Source organism: Oncorhynchus tshawytscha, unplaced genomic scaffold (assembly GCF_018296145.1).
Source record: "Oncorhynchus tshawytscha isolate Ot180627B unplaced genomic scaffold, Otsh_v2.0 Un_contig_1009_pilon_pilon, whole genome shotgun sequence".
In the NCBI taxonomy this organism is placed as follows: Eukaryota; Metazoa; Chordata; class Actinopteri; order Salmoniformes; family Salmonidae; genus Oncorhynchus; species Oncorhynchus tshawytscha.
Genome location: NW_024609692.1, coordinates 37,501 through 55,000, shown reverse-complemented (window position 1 = coordinate 55,000; position 17,500 = coordinate 37,501). Strand labels below are relative to the sequence as shown.

The following is a 17,500-nucleotide window of genomic DNA, read 5'->3' as shown; positions in this document are numbered from 1 at the left end:
GGAGAGGGCTGTTATCTAGTACCAGTTCAGTGGCGTGTAGAGGAGAGGGCTGTTATCTAGTACCAGTTCAGAGGAGGTAGAGGAGAGGAGTGTAGAGGAGAGGAGGTAGAGGAGAGGAGTGTAGAGGAGAGGAGGTAGAGGAGAGGAGGGAGAGGGAGGGAGGGAGGGAGGGAGGGAGTGGAGGGAGTGGAGTGGAGAGGAGGGAGGGAGAGGAGAGGAGAGGAGAGGAGAGGAGAGGAGAGGAGAGGAGAGGAGAGGAGAGGAGAGGAGAGGAGAGGAGAGGAGAGGAGAGGAGAGAGAGAGGAGTAGGAGAGGAGAGGAGAGGAGAGGAGAGGAGAGGAGAGGAGAGGGCTGTTATCTAGTACCAGTTCAGTGGGGTGTAGAGGAGAGGGCTGTTATCTAGTACCAGTTCAGTGGGGTGTAGAGGAGAGGGCTGTTATCTAGTACCAGTTCAGAGGAGTGTAGAGGAGAGGAGTGTAGAGGAGAGGAGAGGAGAGGAGAGGGGTGTAGAGGAGAGGAGAGGAGTGTAGAGGAGAGGAGTGTAGAGGAGAGGAGTGTAGAGGAGAGGAGTGTAGAGGAGAGGAGTGTAGAGGAGAGGAGAGTGTAGAGGAGAGGAGTGTAGAGGAGAGGAGAGGAGAGGAGAGGAGAGGAGAGGAGAGGAGAGGAGAGGAGAGGAGGGAGTGGAGAGGAGTGTAGAGGAGAGTAGAGGAGAGGAGAGGAGTGTAGAGGAGTGTAGAGGAGAGGAGAGGAGAGGAGAGGAGAGGAGAGGAGAGAGGAGAGGAGAGGAGAGGAGAGGAGAGGAGAGGAGAGGAGAGGAGAGGAGAGGAGAGGAGAGGAGAGGAGAGGAGAGGAGAGGAGAGGAGAGGAGAGGAGAGGAGAGGAGTGTAGAGGAGAGGAGAGTAGAGGAGAGGAGGTAGAGGAGTTTGAGGAGAGGAGAGGAGAGGAGAGGAGAGGAGAGGAGAGGAGAGGAGAGGAGAGGAGAGGAGAGGAGAGGAGGAGGTAGAGGAGAGGAGAGGAGAGGAGGAGTAGAGGAGAGAGGAGAGGAGAGGAGAGGAGTGTAGAGGAGAGGAGTGTAGAGGAGAGAAGAGTGTAGAGGAGAGGAGAGGAGTAACATTGAGTAACAATGTTGGTAACATTTTAGTAAAGCTTGGTAACATTTTAGTAAAACTTGGTAACATTTTAGTAAAGCTTGGTAACATTTTAGTAAGGCTTGGTAACATTTTAGTAAAGCTTGGTAACATTTTAGTAAAGCTTGGTAACATTTTAGTAAAGCTTGGTAACATTTTAGTAAAGCTTGGTAACATTTTAGTAAAGCTTGGTAACATTTTAGTAAAGCTTGGTAACATTTTAGTAAAGCTTGGTAACATTTGAGTAAAGATTGGTAACATTTTAGTAAAGCTTGGTAACATTTGAGTAAAGCTTGGTAACATTTGAGTAAAGATTGGTAACATTTGAGTAAAGCTTGGTAACATTTTAGTAAAGCTTGGTAACATTTGAGTAAAGCTTGGTAACATTTTAGTAAAGCTTGGTAACATTTTAGTAAAGCTTGGTAACATTTTAGTAAAGCTTGGTAACATTTTAGTAAAGCTTGGTAACATTTTAGTAAAGCTTGGTAACATTTTAGTAAAGCTTGGTAACATTTTAGTAAAGCTTGGTAACATTTTAGTAAAGCTTGGTAACATTTTAGTAAAGCTTGGTAACATTTTAGTAAAGATTGGTAACATTTTAGTAAAGCTTGGTAACATTTTAGTAAAGATTGGTAACATTTTAGTCAAGCTTCCCTTTTTCTTTTTTTTCTTCTCTTTTTCTCTCATTTTAGTAAGACACCATCTTCTCTTTTAATGAAGAGGGGGAGAAAATAGTGAGGGAGAGGGAGACAGACAGAGGGTGAGAGAGACAGACAGAGGGAGGGAGAGAGAGAGAGAGAGAGAGAGGAGAGGAACAGTGGAGTTCACAGTAACTGTTAGAAAATGGTTTGGAACCTGACGCCAGAAAGATCTGACAATTAGACCAGAACACACACATGGACAGGAAGTGTGTGTGTCTGTGTGACCAGAACACACAGGGACAGGAAGTGTGTGTGTGTGACCAGAACACACACAGGGACAGGAAGTGTGTGTGTGACCAGAACACACACAGGGACAGGAAGTGTGTGTGTGACCAGAACACACAGGGACAGGAAGTGTGTGTGTGACCAGAACACACAGGGACAGGAAGTGTGTGTGTGACCAGAACACACAGGGACAGGAAGTGTGTGTGTGACCAGAACACACAGGGACAGGAAGTGTGTGTGTGTGACCAGAACACACACAGGGACAGGAAGTGTGTGTGTGTGACCAGAACACACACAGGGACAGGAAGTGTGTGTGTGACCAGAACACACACAGGGACAGGAAGTGTGTGTGTGACCAGAACACACAGGGACAGGAAGTGTGTGTGTGTGACCAGAACACACACAGGGACAGGAAGTGTGCGTGTGTGACCAGAACACACACAGGGACAGGAAGTGTGTGTGTGTGACCAGAACACACACAGGGACAGGAAGTGTGTGTGTGTGACCAGAACACACACAGGGACAGGAAGTGTGCGTGTGTGACCAGAACACACACAGGGACAGGAAGTGTGCGTGTGTGACCAGAACACACACAGGGACAGGAAGTGTGTGTGTGTGACCAGAACCAGAACACACAGGGACAGGAAGTGTGTGTGTGTGACCAGAACACACACAGGGACAGGAAGTGTGTGTGTGTGACCAGAACACACACAGGGACAGGAAGTGTGTGTGTGTGACCAGAACACACAGGGACAGGAAGTGTGTGTGTGACCAGAACACACACAGGGACAGGAAGTGTGTGTGTGTGACCAGAACACACACAGGGACAGGAAGTGTGTGTGTGTGACCAGAACACACACAGGGACAGGAAGTGTGTGTGTGACCAGAACACACAGGGACAGGGACAGGAAGTGGGACAGGAAGTGTGTGTGTGTGACCAGAACACACACAGGGACAGGAAGTGTGTGTGTGTGACCAGAACACACACAGGGACAGGAAGTGTGTGTGTGTGACCAGAACACACACAGGGACAGGAAGTGTGTGTGTGTGACCAGAACACACACAGGGACAGGAAGTGTGTGTGTGTGACCAGAACACACACAGGGACAGGAAGTGTGTGTGTGTGACCAGAACACACACAGGGACAGGAAGTGTGTGTGTGTGACCAGAACACACACAGGGACAGGAAGTGTGTGTGTGTGACCAGAACACACACACAGGGACAGGAAGTGTGTGTGTGTGACCAGAACACACACACAGGGACAGGAAGTGTGTGTGTGTGACCAGAACACACACACAGGGACAGGAAGTGTGTGTGTGTGACCAGAACACACACACAGGGACAGGAAGTGTGTGTGTGTGTGACCAGAACACACACACAGGGACAGGAAGTGTGTGTGTGTGTGTGACCAGAACACACACACAGGGACAGGAAGTGTGTGTGTGTGTGACCAGAACACACACACAGGGACAGGAAGTGTGTGTGTGTGTGACCAGAACACACACACAGGGACAGGAAGTGTGTGTGTGTGTGACCAGAACACACACACAGGGACAGGAAGTGTGTGTGTGTGACCAGAACACACACAGGGACAGGAAGTGTGTGTGTGTGACCAGAACACACACAGGGACAGGAAGTGTGTGTGTGTGACAGAACACACACACAGGACAGGAAGTGTGTGTGTGTGACCAGAACACACACACAGGGACAGGAAGTGTGTGTCCCATGACCAGAACACACACACAGGGACAGGAAGTGTGTGTGTGGAACACACAGGGACAGGAAGTGTGTGTGTGGGACCAGAACACACACAGGGACAGGAAGTGTGTGTGTGTGACCAGAACACACACAGGGACAGGAAGTGTGTGTGTGTTGGGCAGAACACACACAGGGACAGGAAGTGTGTGTGTGTGACCAGAACACACACAGGGACAGGAAGTGTGTGTGTGACCAGAACACACACAGGGACAGGAAGTGTGTGTGTGACCAGAACACACACAGGGACAGGAAGTGTGTGTGTGACCAGAACACATACAGGGACAGGAAGTGTGTGTGTCACAGAGAGAAAGTGACAGAAAAAAGCTACCCTTCATGTCTACCCCAGACAGGTCCTCCAGACATGTAGGCAGACTCTAAACTAGCACTCTGATCTAAAACGCTCTCTAGTTGATAGTGTCCATCACTGCTGTGGAATAGGGAATCTAATCTCTGTGTGGCTTTAGGGACCATCAGGACTGGGACAACAGTAGGACTGATTCTATTAAGATCCACACACACACACAGAGAGAGGATGAGTTGGGCTGAAACTAGGGCTGTTATGGTGACCATATTACCGCCACAGCGGAGGTCACTAGTCACGAAGACAAGTCAAATTCCACGTGACCGTTTTAGACACGGTAATTAGGCTTCTCTGTAGGCTATATTACATGGATTTACTGTGAAGGTGTAGACTAAATCACATGGATTTACTGTGAAGGTGTAGGCTATATTACATGGATTTACTGTGAAGGTGTAGACTAAATCACATGGATTTACTGTGAAGGTGTAGATTATATCACATGGATTTACTGTGAAGGTGTAGGCTATATCACATGGATATACCAGGCCAGAGAGCAGCCCTGACGTGGATGATTGACAGGTGAGTTACCAAAACCTCCCAGGCCAGAGCAGCCCTGACGTGGATGATTGACAGGTGAGTTACCAAAACCTCCCAGGCCAGAGAGCAGCCCTGACGTGGATGATTGACAGGTGAGTTACCAAAACCTCCCAGGCCAGAGAGCAGCCCTGACGTGGATGATTGACAGGTGAGTTACCAAAACCTCCCAGGCCAGAGAGCAGCCCCGTATGTCGAGTCCTCACACACACGACTGTATACCTGTAAGTTGTGTCTCTCCAGCCTCAGCTCTAGAACATTGTTCTGTTCTTCCAGACGTTGTCGCTCTCCCTCCAACTCCTCAATCTTCAGCCTGCCAACACACCACACCACACCACACACACACACCACACACACACACACACACACCTTAGATGAATGAGCTCAATAGCGATCATGACTGAGTGTAATGAAGCGGTGCCTCTCCATTAATGAACTGAATGTTTGTTTTGATATCCAGACTGTAGTGAAACAGAGACACTAATCACAATGTGTGTAATTGATGGTAAAGTGTGTGTGTGTGTGTAGTCTACATGGGGTAAGGTAGGTAAAGTGGAAAGCAGGTGTGTGTCAGGCCATTGTGATGTAAACATGTCGTCGTCATGACGACATGAACACCATCTAATAGTAATTTAATAACCCTACAAGATAACTAGATAAAGCACCAAGATCGCTTCATACATTCTAATGTTCTTCATTCCTCAGTTGTGTGTTCCATAGTTGTATATTCTACAGTTGTGTGTTCCATAGTTGTATATTCTACAGTTGTGTGTTCCATAGTTGTATATTCTACAGTTGTGTGTTCCATAGTTGTATATTCTACAGTTGTGTGTTCCATAGTTGTATATTCTACAGTTGTGTGTTCCATAGTTGTATATTCTACAGTTGTGTGTTCCATAGTTGTATATTCTACAGTTGTGTGTTCCATAGTTGTTCCATAGTCCATAGTTGTATATTCTACAGTTGTGTGTTCCATAGTTGTATATTCTACAGTTGTGTGTTCCATAGTTGTTCCATAGTCCATAGTTGTATATTCTACAGTTGTGTGTTCCATAGTTGTATATTCTACAGTTGTGTGTTCCATAGTTGTATATTCTACAGTTGTGTGTTCCATAGTTCTATATTCTACAGTTGTGTGTTCCATAGTTCTATATTCTACAGTTGTGTGTTCCATAGTTCTATATTCTACAGTTGTGTGTTCCATAGTTCTATATTCTACAGTTGTGTGTTCCATAGTTCTATATTCTACAGTTGTGTGTTCCATAGTTGTTCCATAGTCCATAGTTGTATATTCTACAGTTGTGTGTTCCATAGTTGTATATTCTACAGTTGTGTGTTCCATAGTTGTATATTCTACAGTTGTGTGTTCCATAGTTGTTCCATAGTCCATAGTTGTATATTCTACAGTTGTGTGTTCCATAGTTGTATATTCTACAGTTGTGTGTTCCATAGTTGTATATTCTACAGTTGTGTGTTCCATAGTTCTATGTTCTACAGTTGTGTGTTCCATAGTTCTATATTCTACAGTTGTGTGTTCCATAGTTCTATATTCTACAGTTGTGTGTTCCATAGTTCTATGTTCTAACGTTGTGTGTTCCATAGTTCTATATTCTACAGTTGTGTGTTCCATAGTTGTATATTCTACAGTTGTGTGTTCCATAGTTGTATATTCTACAGTTCTGTGTTCCATAGTTCTATGTTCTACAGTTGTGTGTTCCATAGTTGTATATTCTACAGTTGTGTGTTCCATAGTTGTATATTCTACAGTTGTGTGTTCCATAGTTCTATATTCTACAGTTGTGTGTTCCATAGTTGTATATTCTACAGTTGTGTGTTCCATAGTTCTATATTCTACAGTTGTGTGTTCCATAGTTCTATATTCTACAGTTCTGTACTCCATAGTTCTATGTTCTAATGTTGTGTGTTCCATAGTTCTGTATTCCATAGTTCTATGTTCTAACGTTGTGTGTTCTATTCATGGGTTACATGTTAACTGACAATATTGTTTTGAACGTTTGTTGTGGACTGACGGCCGACTGCTTTATTCTCAATACAAAGTCAATTAACGCTGATGAAGATTTCTCCAAAAGTCAATTATAGTGGTTTAGCAGTACAACCCCATTCTGAAGGAGACACGTCATTAGTAGGAAAACCTCTGGTCGTCGTTATGATGTCACAGATTGACATTAGATGCAGCATGACGTCAGCGTCTCTAGCTAACCTCTGGTCGTCGTTATGATGTCACAGATTGACATTAGATGCAGCATAACGTCAGCGTCTCTAGCTAACCTCTGGTCGTCGTTATGATGTCACAGATTGACATTAGATGCAGCATAACGTCAGCGTCTCTAGCTAACCTCTGGTCGTCGTTATGATGTCACAGATTGACATTAGATACAGCATGACGTCAGCGTCGCTGGCTAACCTCTGGTCGTCGTTATGATGTCACAGATTGACATTAGATACAGCATGACGTCAGCGACGCTCAGCGTCGTTATGATGTCTAATGACAACATTGCCATCGGTCTAAAGTCAATTTGACAAAATGAAAATGCTGGCAGAGTTGTTTCCTCCTAAACATGAACCTACTTCAGCAGTGGAATGGTATTTCCTGCCTCTTCAGTCGACTGTCAGTCTGTCCAGAGTGACTTTAGGTCAGCACTGTGACGTCACCTTGACTTCCTCCATAGGCTTCCTGTCTCCTTCACTCTTCATCACATGACCAACGACTTGATTCTCCCTCCATACCTGTCTGACCTCCATCTCTTCCTCTATCGCTCCCAGTGGACCTCACATCCCTCTCCTCCTCTTCTTCACCCCCCACTTCTCTAACCACTCTTCTCCCAGCCTCTCCTCCTCCCTCTTCTCCCAGCCTCTCCTCCTCTTCTTCACCCCCCTCTTCTCCCAGCCTCTCCTCTTCTTCACCCCCTCTTCTCTAACTACCCTCTTCTCCTCTTCTTCACCCCCCACTTCTCTAACTACCCTCTCCTCCTCTTCTTCACCCCCTCTTCTCCCAGCCTCTCCTCTTCTTCACCCCCCACTTCTCTAACTACCCTCTTCTCCCAGCCTCTGCTCCTCTTCTTCACCCCCACTTCTCTAACTACCCTCTCCTCCTCTTCTTCACCCCCTCTTCTCCCAGCCTCTCCTCTTCTTCACCCCCACTTCTCTAACTACCCTCTTCTCCCAGCCTCTGCTCCTCTTCTTCACCCCCTCTTCTCTAACTACCCTCTTCTCCTCTTCTTCACCCCCACTTCTCTAACTACCCTCTTCTCCTCTTCTTCACCCCCACTTCTCTAACTACCCTCTTCTCCTCTTCTTCACCCCCCACTTCTCTAACTACCCTCTCCTCCTCTTCTTCACCCCCCTCTTCTCCCAGCCTCTCCTCTTCTTCACCCCCACTTCTCTAACTACCCTCTTCTCCCAGCCTCTGCTCCTCTTCTTCACCCCCTCTTCTCTAACTACCCTCTTCTCCTCTTCTTCAACACCCACTTCTCTAACTACCCTCTTCTCCTCTTCTTCACCCCCCCTCTTCTCCCACTACCCTCTTCTCCTCTTCTTCACCCCCACTTCTCTAACTACCCTCTTCTCCCAGCCTCTCCTCTTCTCTAACTACCCTCTTCTCCCAGCCTCTGCTCCTCTTCTTCACCCCCTCTTCTCTAACTACCCTCTTCTCCTCTTCTTCACCCCCCACTTCTCCCTACCCTCTTCTCCCAGCCTCTCCTCTTCTCTAACTACCCTCTTCTCCCAGCCTCTGCTCCTCTTCTTCACCCCCTCTTCTCTAACTACCCTCTTCTCCTCTTCTTCACCCCCACTTCTAACTACCCTCTCCTCCTCCCTCTTTTCTAACTACCCTCTTCTCTCAGCCTCTCCTCCTCTTCACCCCCCACTTCTCTAACTACCCTCTTCTCCTCTTCTTCACCCCCACTTCTCTAACTACCCTCTTCTCCCAGCCTCTCCTCCTCCTTAGCCCCCCGCGCTCCCTAGCAACCCACCTAGCCCCCGCGCTCCCTAGCAAGACGCCTAGCCCCCCGCGCTCCCTAGCAACCCACCTAGCCCCCCGCGCTCCCTAGCAACCCACCTAGCCCCCAACGCTCCCTAGCCAGCCGCCTGGCCCCAACGCTCCCTAGCCAGCCGCCTGGCCCCCAACGCTCCCTAGCCAGCCGCCTGGCCCCCAACGCTCCCTAGCCAGCCGCCTGGCCCCCAACGCTCCCTAGCCAGCCGCCTGGCCCCCAACGCTCCCTAGCCAGACGCCTAGCCCCCAACACTCCCTAGCCAGACGCCTAGCCCCCAACGCTCCCTAGCCAGCCGCCTGGCCCCAGGGCTCACTCCATTCTCGCTCACCCTCCAGTCATCTGAACTCTCTCCTCCTCTCTGTAAATGGTTCAGTATGGTAGTACTGAACCATATAGTATGGTACTTCACCTCTCTACTGGTGTTAAGTGTGTGAGTTACCGGAGTGTGTTGACTTCCTCGTTCGTTGCTAAGGGGTTGCCCTCGGCGACGGAGTCTTGCTGCTTCTTCATAACCTCCAGCTCCAACTCCATCTAGAACACAGAGACACACATTTAGTAACCCAGACTAACATAAAAACAGACCCAATCACTCCGATGCCTTCCCCCTCCCCCCCCATCCCCTCCCTCCGGCCCCCATCTCCCCATCCCCCATCTCCCCCATCCCTCCCCCCCATCCCCCCATCTTCCCCTCCCTCCGGCCCCCATCTCCCCCTCCCTCCGGCCCCCATCTCCTCCATCCCTCCGGCCCCCATCCTCCCCAGCCCCCTCTCCCCATCCTCCCCCTCCCTCCGGCCCCCATCCTCCCCAGCCCCCTCTCCCCCATCCTCCCCCTCCCTCCGGCCCCCTCCTCCCCCTCCCTCCGGCCCCCTCTCCCCATCCTCCCCCTCTCCCCCATCCTCCCTCCGGCCCCCTCTCCCCCTCTCCCCCATCCTCCCTCCAGCCCCCTCTCCCCATCCTCCCTCCGGCCCCCTCTCCCCCATCCTCCCTCCGGCCCCCTCTCCCCCATCCTCCCTCCGGCCCCCTCTCCTCCATCCTCCCACCTCCCTCTCTAAATTCTCTATACCACTATTCCCTAAACAGACAGCACAGCGGTGCATCCCCCTCTCCCCATCCTCCCTCTCCCTCCCTCCATCTCTCCCTTCTTCCCACTGACCATCTCTCTCCCTCCCCCCCATATATTCCACCTCCCTCTCTATACCACTATTCTCTAAACAGACAGCACACCGGTGCATCCCCCTCCATCTGTCTCTCCTCTGATGGAGAATAATCAATGAAGGAGATGTCTGGGTAACAAGGGAAGAGAGGAGGAGAGGGACGCGGCTCGTGATTCAACACCACTCAGACACACACAATGATACATTCATTCATTCCTATCCCTCTTCTGTCTCTCCTCAGACAGAGAGGTAATCACAAGGTGGAGAGACGAGAGGGTGTGTGTGTGTGGCGAGACGAGATGATTTCACACGTGTCACTTCCCATCACCACGGCAATTGTGACGTTGCCCTGGAAACAGGAACAGCCAAGTGTGTGTTATAAACGACCGCCGTCTAGGAAAAACACGCTTTATTTCACAGGGTGTGTGTGTGTGTGTGTGTGTGTGTGTGTGTGTGTGTGTGTGTGTGGGTGTGTACACTCACAGTCTGTACTTGTAGTTTGAGGGCCCCAGACTCCTCTTGGGCTTTAGTCAACAGAACCTGCAGAAGAGGGAGAAAAACACCACTTAGACAAGAGGTGTGTGTGTGTGTGTGTGTGTGTGTGTGTGTGTGTGTGTGTGTGTGTGTGTGTGTGTGTGTGTGTGTGTGTGTGTGTGTGTGTGTGTGTGTGTGTGTGTGGGTGTGTGTGTGGGTGTGTGGGTGGGTGTGTGTGTGTGTGTGTGTGTGTGTGTGGGGGCATGTGGCAGGCAGAGAGGAAATACAATAGGTAGAGAGCCAAATATTCTATAACAGCCTCCACTCTTCCTGGAGGGCTTTCCACTAGATGTTGGAACATTGCTGCGGGGACTTGCTTCCATTCAGCCACAAGAGCATTAGTGAGATCAGGCACTGATGTTGGGAGACCAGGCCTGGTTCGCAGTCAGGGATCTGTGCAGGACAGTGAAGTTCTTCTGCATCGATTTCGACAAACCATTTCTGTATGGACCTTGCTTTGTGCACGGGGGCATTGTCATGCTGAAACAGGAAAGGGCCTTCCCCAAACTGCCACAAAGTTGGAAGGAACAGAATCGTCTAGAATGTCATTGTATGTTGTAGCGCTAATATTTCCCTACACTTGAAATAAGGGGCTCCAACCGTGAAAAACAGCCACAGACCATTATTCATCCTCCACCAAACTTTACAGTTGGCACTTTGCATTGGGGCAGGTAGCGTTCTCCTGGCATCCACCAAACCCAGATTCACCCGTCGGAATGCCAGATGGTGAAGCGTGATTCATCCCTCCAGAGAAGGCGTTTCCAGAGTCCAGTGGCGGCGAGCTTTACACCAGTCCAGCCGCGAGTGTCATTGAGCATGGTGATGTTAGGCTTGTGTGCGGCTGCTCGGCCATGGAAACCCATTGAAGCTCAGATCACGTGGTTACCACCCTGCATGAACACGGCTCTGGGATACGAATAACTAACATCAGCTAGGAAAACAGCCAATGTTAGCTAGCTAGCTAACAGTACACTGTAGCTTGAAATTAAACCACTGTCTGTCAAAATTAGAAACGTGTAATATCTGTCATTGTGATGATGTTGCTTCCGGAGGGCAGTTTGGAACTCGGTAGTGAGTGTTGCTTCCAGAGGACAGTTTGGAACTCGGTAGTGAGTGTTGCTTCCAGAGGACAGTTTGGAACGCGGTAGTGAGTGTTGCTTCCAGAGTGTTGTAACAGAGGCAGTTTGGAACTCGGTAGTGAGTGTTGTAACAGAGGCAGTTTGGAACTCGGTAGTGAGTGTTGCTTCCAGAGGACAGTTTGGAACTCGGTAGTGAGTGTTGTAACAGAGGCAGTTTGGAACTCGGTAGTGAGTGTTGTAACAGAGGACAGTTTGGAACTCGGTAGTGAGTGTTGCTTCCAGAGGACAGTTTGGAACTCGGTAGTGAGTGTTGCTTCAGAGGACAGTTTGGAACTCGGTAGTGAGTGTTGTAACAGAGGCAGTTTGGAACTCGGTAGTGATGCAACAGAGGACAGTTTGGAACTCGGTAGTGAGTGTTGCTTCCAGAGGACAGTTTGGAACTCGGTAGTGAGTGTTGTAACAGAGGGCAGTTTGGAACTCGGTAGTGAGTGTTGCTTCCAGAGGACAGTTTGGAACTCGGTAGTGAGTGTTGTAACAGAGGCAGTTTGGAACTCGGTAGTGAGTGTTGCTTCCAGAGGACAGTTTGGAACTCGGTAGTGAGTGTTGCTTCCAGAGGACAGTTTGGAACTCGGTAGTGAGTGTTGTAACAGAGGACAGTTTGGAACTCGGTAGTGAGTGTTGTAACAGAGGACAGTTTGGAACTCGGTAGTGAGTGTTGCAACTCGGTAGTGAGTGTTGCTTCCAGAGGACAGTTTGGAACTCGGTAGTGAGTGTTGTAACAGAGGCAGTTTGGAACTCGGTAGTGAGTGTTGTAACAGAGGACAGTTTGGAACTCGGTAGTGAGTGTTGCAGAGGACAGTTTGGAACGGTAGTGAGTGTTGCTTTGGAACTCAGAGGACAGTTTGGAACTCGGTAGTGAGTGTTGTAACAGAGGACAGTTTGGAACTCGGTAGTGAGTGTTGTAACAGAGGACAGTTTGGAACTTGGTAGTGAGTGTTGCAACAGAGGGCAGTTTGGAACTCGGTAGTGAGTGTTGCTTCCAGAGGACAGTTTGGAACTCGGTAGTGAGTGTTGTAACAGAGGACAGTTTGGAACTCGGTAGTGAGTGTTGCAACTCGGTAGTGAGTGTTGCTTCCAGAGGACAGTTTGGAACTCGGTAGTGAGTGTTGTAACAGAGGCAGTTTGGAACTCGGTAGTGAGTGTTGTAACAGAGGACAGACCATTTTTACAAGCATTGCACTTCAGCACTCTGCGGTCCCGTTCTGCTGAGGTCGTGTCGCCTACCACTTCACGGCTGAGCCATTGTTGCTTCTAGATGTTTCCACTTCACAATAACAGCACTTAAAGTTGACCGGGGAAGCTCTAGCAGGGCAGAAATTTCACAAACTGACTTGTTGGAAAAGTGCCATCCTATGACGGTGTCACGTTGAAAGTCACCAAGCTCTTCAATAAGGCCATTCTACTGCAAATGTTTGTCTATGGAGATTGCATGGATGTATGCTCAATTTTATACCCCTGTCAGCAACAGGTGTGGCTGAAATAGCCAAATCCACTAATTTCAACATAAGATACATACATGCACAGTTGAAGTGGGAAGCTTACATACACTTAGGTTGGAGTCAATAAAACTCGTTTTTCAACTCTATGAATTTCTTGTTTTAACAAGTTAGAGTTTGGGCAAGTTGGTTAGGACATCTACTTTGTGCATGACAAGTAATTTTTCCAACAATTGTTTACAGACAGATTATTTCACTGTATCACAATTCCAGTGGGTCAGAAGTTTACATACACTAAGTTGGCTGTGCTTTTAAACCGCTTGGAAAATTCCAGAAAATGATGTCATGGCTTTAGAAGCTTCTGATAGGCTAATTGACATCAATTGAGTCCATTGGAGGTGTACCTGTGGATGTATTTCAAGGCCTACCTTCAAACTCAGTGCCTCTTTGCTTGACATCATGGGAAAGTCAAAAGAAAATCAGCCAAGACCTCCACAATTTCCAAACGCCTGAAGGTACCACGTTCATCTGTACAAACAATAGTACGAAAGTATAAACACCATGGGACCATGCAGCCGTCACACCGCTCAGGAAGGAGACGCATTCTGTCTCCTAGAAATGAACGCACTCTGGTGCGAAAGTGCAAATATATCCACAGTAAAACGAGGCCTATATCGACATAACCTGAAAGGCCGCTCAGCAAGGAAGAAGCCACTGCTCCAAAACCGCCATAAAAAAGCCAGACTACGGTTTGCAACTGCACATGGGAACCAAGATCGTACTTTTTGGGGAAATGTCCTCTGGTCTGATGAAACAAAAATAGAACGTTTTTTTCCAATAATGACCATCGATGTGTTTGGATGAATGGGGAGGCTTGCAAGCCGAAGAACACCATCCCAACCGTGAAGCACGGGGGTGGCAGCATCATGTTGTGGGGCTGCTTTGCTGCAGGAGGGACTGGGGCACTTCACAAAATAGATGGCATCATGAGGCAGGAAAACTACATGGATAGATTGAAGCAACATCTCAAGACATCAGTCGGGAAGTTAAAGCTTGGTAGCAAATGGGTCTTCCAAATGGACAATGACCATATTTCTAAAGTTGTGGCAAAATGGCATAAGGACAACAAAGTCAAGGTATTGGAGTGGCCATCACAAAGCTCTGACCTCAACCCTACAGAATATTTGTGGGCAGAACTGAAAAAGCATGTGTGAGCAAGGAGGCCTACAAACCTTACTCAAGTACACCAGCTCTGTCAGGAAGAATGGGCCAAAATTCACCCAATTTATTGTGGGAAGCTTGGGGTCATATTGCACTTCCTAAGGCGTCCACTAGATGTCAACAGTCTTTAGAACCTTGTTTGAGGCTTCAACTGTGAAGTGGGGGCGAATGAGAGGGGAATGAGTCAGAGGTCTGCCAGAGAGGCATGAGCTGATCACGCGCGGTCACGTGATAGTTAGCTCGCGTTCCATTGCAATTCTACAGACAAAGGAATATTCCGGTTGGAACATTATTGAAGATTTATGTTAAAAACATTCTAAAGATTGATTCTATACATCATTTGACATGTTTCTACGGACTGTAACGGAACTTTGACTTTTCGTCAGCACCTAGTGATGGCGCCTCATGAATTTTGATTACTGGGTTAAACACGTGTGAACAAAAAGGAGGTATTTGGACATAAATTATGGACTTTATCGAACAAATCAAACATTAATTGTGGAGCTTGGATTCCTGGGAGTGCATTCTGATGAAGATCAAAGGTAAGTGAATATTTCTAATGCCATTTCTGACTTCTGTTGACTCCACAACATGGCAGATATCTGTTTGGGTTGTTTTGGTCTCTGAGCGCTGTACTCAGATTATTGCATGGTGTGCTTTTTCCGTAAAGTTTTTTTGAAATCGGACACAGTTGATAACAGTTGTATCTTTTATCAATGTTTATTATGAGTATTTCTGTAAATTGATGTGGCTCAATGTTACTACTAAACGTAACGCGCCAATGTAAACTCAGATTTTTGGATATAAAACATACATGTATTGTGTAACATGAAGTCCTATGAGTGTCATCTGATGAAGATCATCAAAGATTAGTGATGAATTTTTATCTCTATTTCTGCTTTTTGTGACTCCTCGCTTTGGCTGGAAAAATGGCTGTGTTTTTCTGTGACTTGGCTCTGACCTAACATAATCGTTTGGTGTGCTATCATCGTAAAGCCTTTTTGAAATCGGACACTGTGGTGGGATTAACAATAAGTTTATCTTTAAAATGGTGGATATACTTGTATATGTTTGAGGAATTTTAATTATGGGATTTCTGTTGTTTTGAATTTGGCGCCCTGCAAAGTTTCACTGGCTGTTGACGAGGTGGGACGCTAGTGAAACTGGGTTCCATCCTAGACAGGCCCCCCCCTTTTCTCAATTTCCGCCTGAAGACATACCCTAATCTAACTGCCTGAAGACGTACCCTAATCTAACTGCCTGTAGACTTACCCTAATCTAACTGCCTGTAGACGTACCCTAATCTAACTGCCTGTAGACGTACCCTAATCTAAATGCCTGTAGACGTACCCGAATCTAACTGCCTGTAGACATACCCTAATCTAACTGCCTGTAGCTCAGTCCCAGAAGCAAGGATATGCATATTCTTGGTAGCTGTTGACGAGGTGGGACGCCCCACGTACCCTAGAGAGGTTAACTAGCTAACGTTAACTGGTTGGCTCGTTAGCTAACGTTAAGTGACGTGTGTGATCTTACACTTTGTTTGCCTAGCTAGGTTCATGGTTTACCTAACTTGCTAGCTATATGTCTTAAACTAAAAGTGTACTGTTAGTAGAGCGCCAAGTGTTCGCTCTGAGAGCAAAACGAGATGGGTGGGGCTAAAGCTTAAGAAGGTGTGAACTCTGCTAAATGGGTGTAGACAAAGAAGAGCTCTTCACCAGATACCAAAACATTCAAAGACCATTTTCTCAAAAAGGGAGTTTACAAAGTTGATCAACTTCAAAGCAGAATGACTTTCCCATTGTTCAACTGTAGTGTCTGAGATACCATCGTGTAGCTCTGTGTGTCTACTTTTATCCAATGTCAAAATAAAAAAACACCATTTCAAATTCTGCTCCATAAGAGACATCTAGGTTGAGACAGACATCTAGGTTGAGACAGACAGACATATCTAGGTTGAGACAGACAGACAGAGACATCTAGGTTGAGACAGACAGACAGAGACATCTAGGTTGAGACAGACAGACAGAGACATCTAGGTTGAGACAGACAGACAGAGACATCTAGGTTGAGACAGACAGACAGACAGACATCAGACAGACAGACAGACATCTAGGTTGACAGACAGACAGACAGACATCTAGGTTGAGACAGACAGACAGACAGACATCTAGGTTGAGACAGACAGACAGACAGACATCTAGGTTGACAGACAGACAGACAGACATCTACATCTAGACAGTTGAGACAGACATCTAGACAGACAGACATCTAGGTTCAGACAGACATCTACAGACAGACATCTAGAGACAGACAGACAGACAGACAGACAGACATCTAGGTTGAGACAGACAGACAGACATCTAGGTTGACAGACAGACAGACACAGACATCTAGGTTGAGACAGACAGACAGACATCTAGGTTGAGACAGACAGACAGACAGACAGACAGACAGACAGACAGACAGACAGACAGACAGACAGACAGACAGACAGACATCTAGACAGACAGACAGACAGACAGACAGACAGACAGACAGACATCTAGGTTGAGACAGACAGACAGACAGACAGACAGACATCTAGGTTCAGACAGACATCTAGGTTCAGACAGACATCTAGATTCAGACAGACAGACAGAGACAGACAGACATCTAGGTTCAGACAGACAGACAGACATCTAGGTTCAGACAGACAGACATCTAGGTTGAGACAGAGACACAGACAGAGACATAGACAGACATCTAGGTTGAGACAGAGACACAGACATCTAGGTTGAGACAGACAGAGACACAGACAGCCCGTCTCCGTACCTCCATCTCTGTATTGTGGACAGACAGAGACACAGCCATCTAGGTTGAGACAGACAGAGACACAGACAGACAGAGACACAGACAGACAGAGACACAGACAGACAGAGACAGACAGACAGAGACACAGACAGACAGAGACACAGACAGACAGAGACAGAGACACAGACAGACAGAGACACAGACAGACCGTCTCCATACCTCCATCTCTGTATTGTGGTTCTGAGTCTTGGTCAGTACATCTTCTGCCTCTCTGAGCCTGCGGCTGAGTTGAGGAGTGTAGTCACTAGAAGACAGCTCACTGTCATAGGACTCCAGGATAGCACGCATCCCATCTCGCTCCTGGAACACACGGAAAGAGAGACAGTGAGGCAACTAAAAACACATTGATTATTGAGGCACGTAGGCTTTTGTCATAAACCATTTTTTTTTTTAATGTATTTAACGAGGCAAGTCAGTTAAGAACTAATTCTTATTTACAATGA

At 47.5% G+C, this 17,500-nt stretch overlaps 1 protein-coding gene across 6 annotated transcripts in view; it reads right to left on the bottom strand.

Annotated features, from left to right (window-relative positions):
* mad1l1 (mitotic arrest deficient 1 like 1) overlaps positions 1-17,500 on the bottom strand; it is a 142,787-nt gene that overhangs the window by 89,998 nt on the left and 35,289 nt on the right. For all 6 annotated transcript variants that reach the window (XR_006082597.1, XR_006082598.1, XR_006082599.1 and 3 more), the window contains 4 exons: positions 17,217-17,357; positions 10,358-10,414; positions 9,160-9,251; positions 4,930-5,020 (listed from right to left, as the gene is read on the bottom strand). Coding sequence is in view for 3 of the 6 variants with exons in the window: in XM_042316982.1 (XP_042172916.1) it covers positions 4,930-5,020; positions 9,160-9,251; positions 10,358-10,414; positions 17,217-17,357 (381 nt within the window). In the remaining 3 variants the exon portion in view is untranslated. The remainder of the gene's footprint in view (positions 1-4,929; positions 5,021-9,159; positions 9,252-10,357; positions 10,415-17,216; positions 17,358-17,500) is intronic.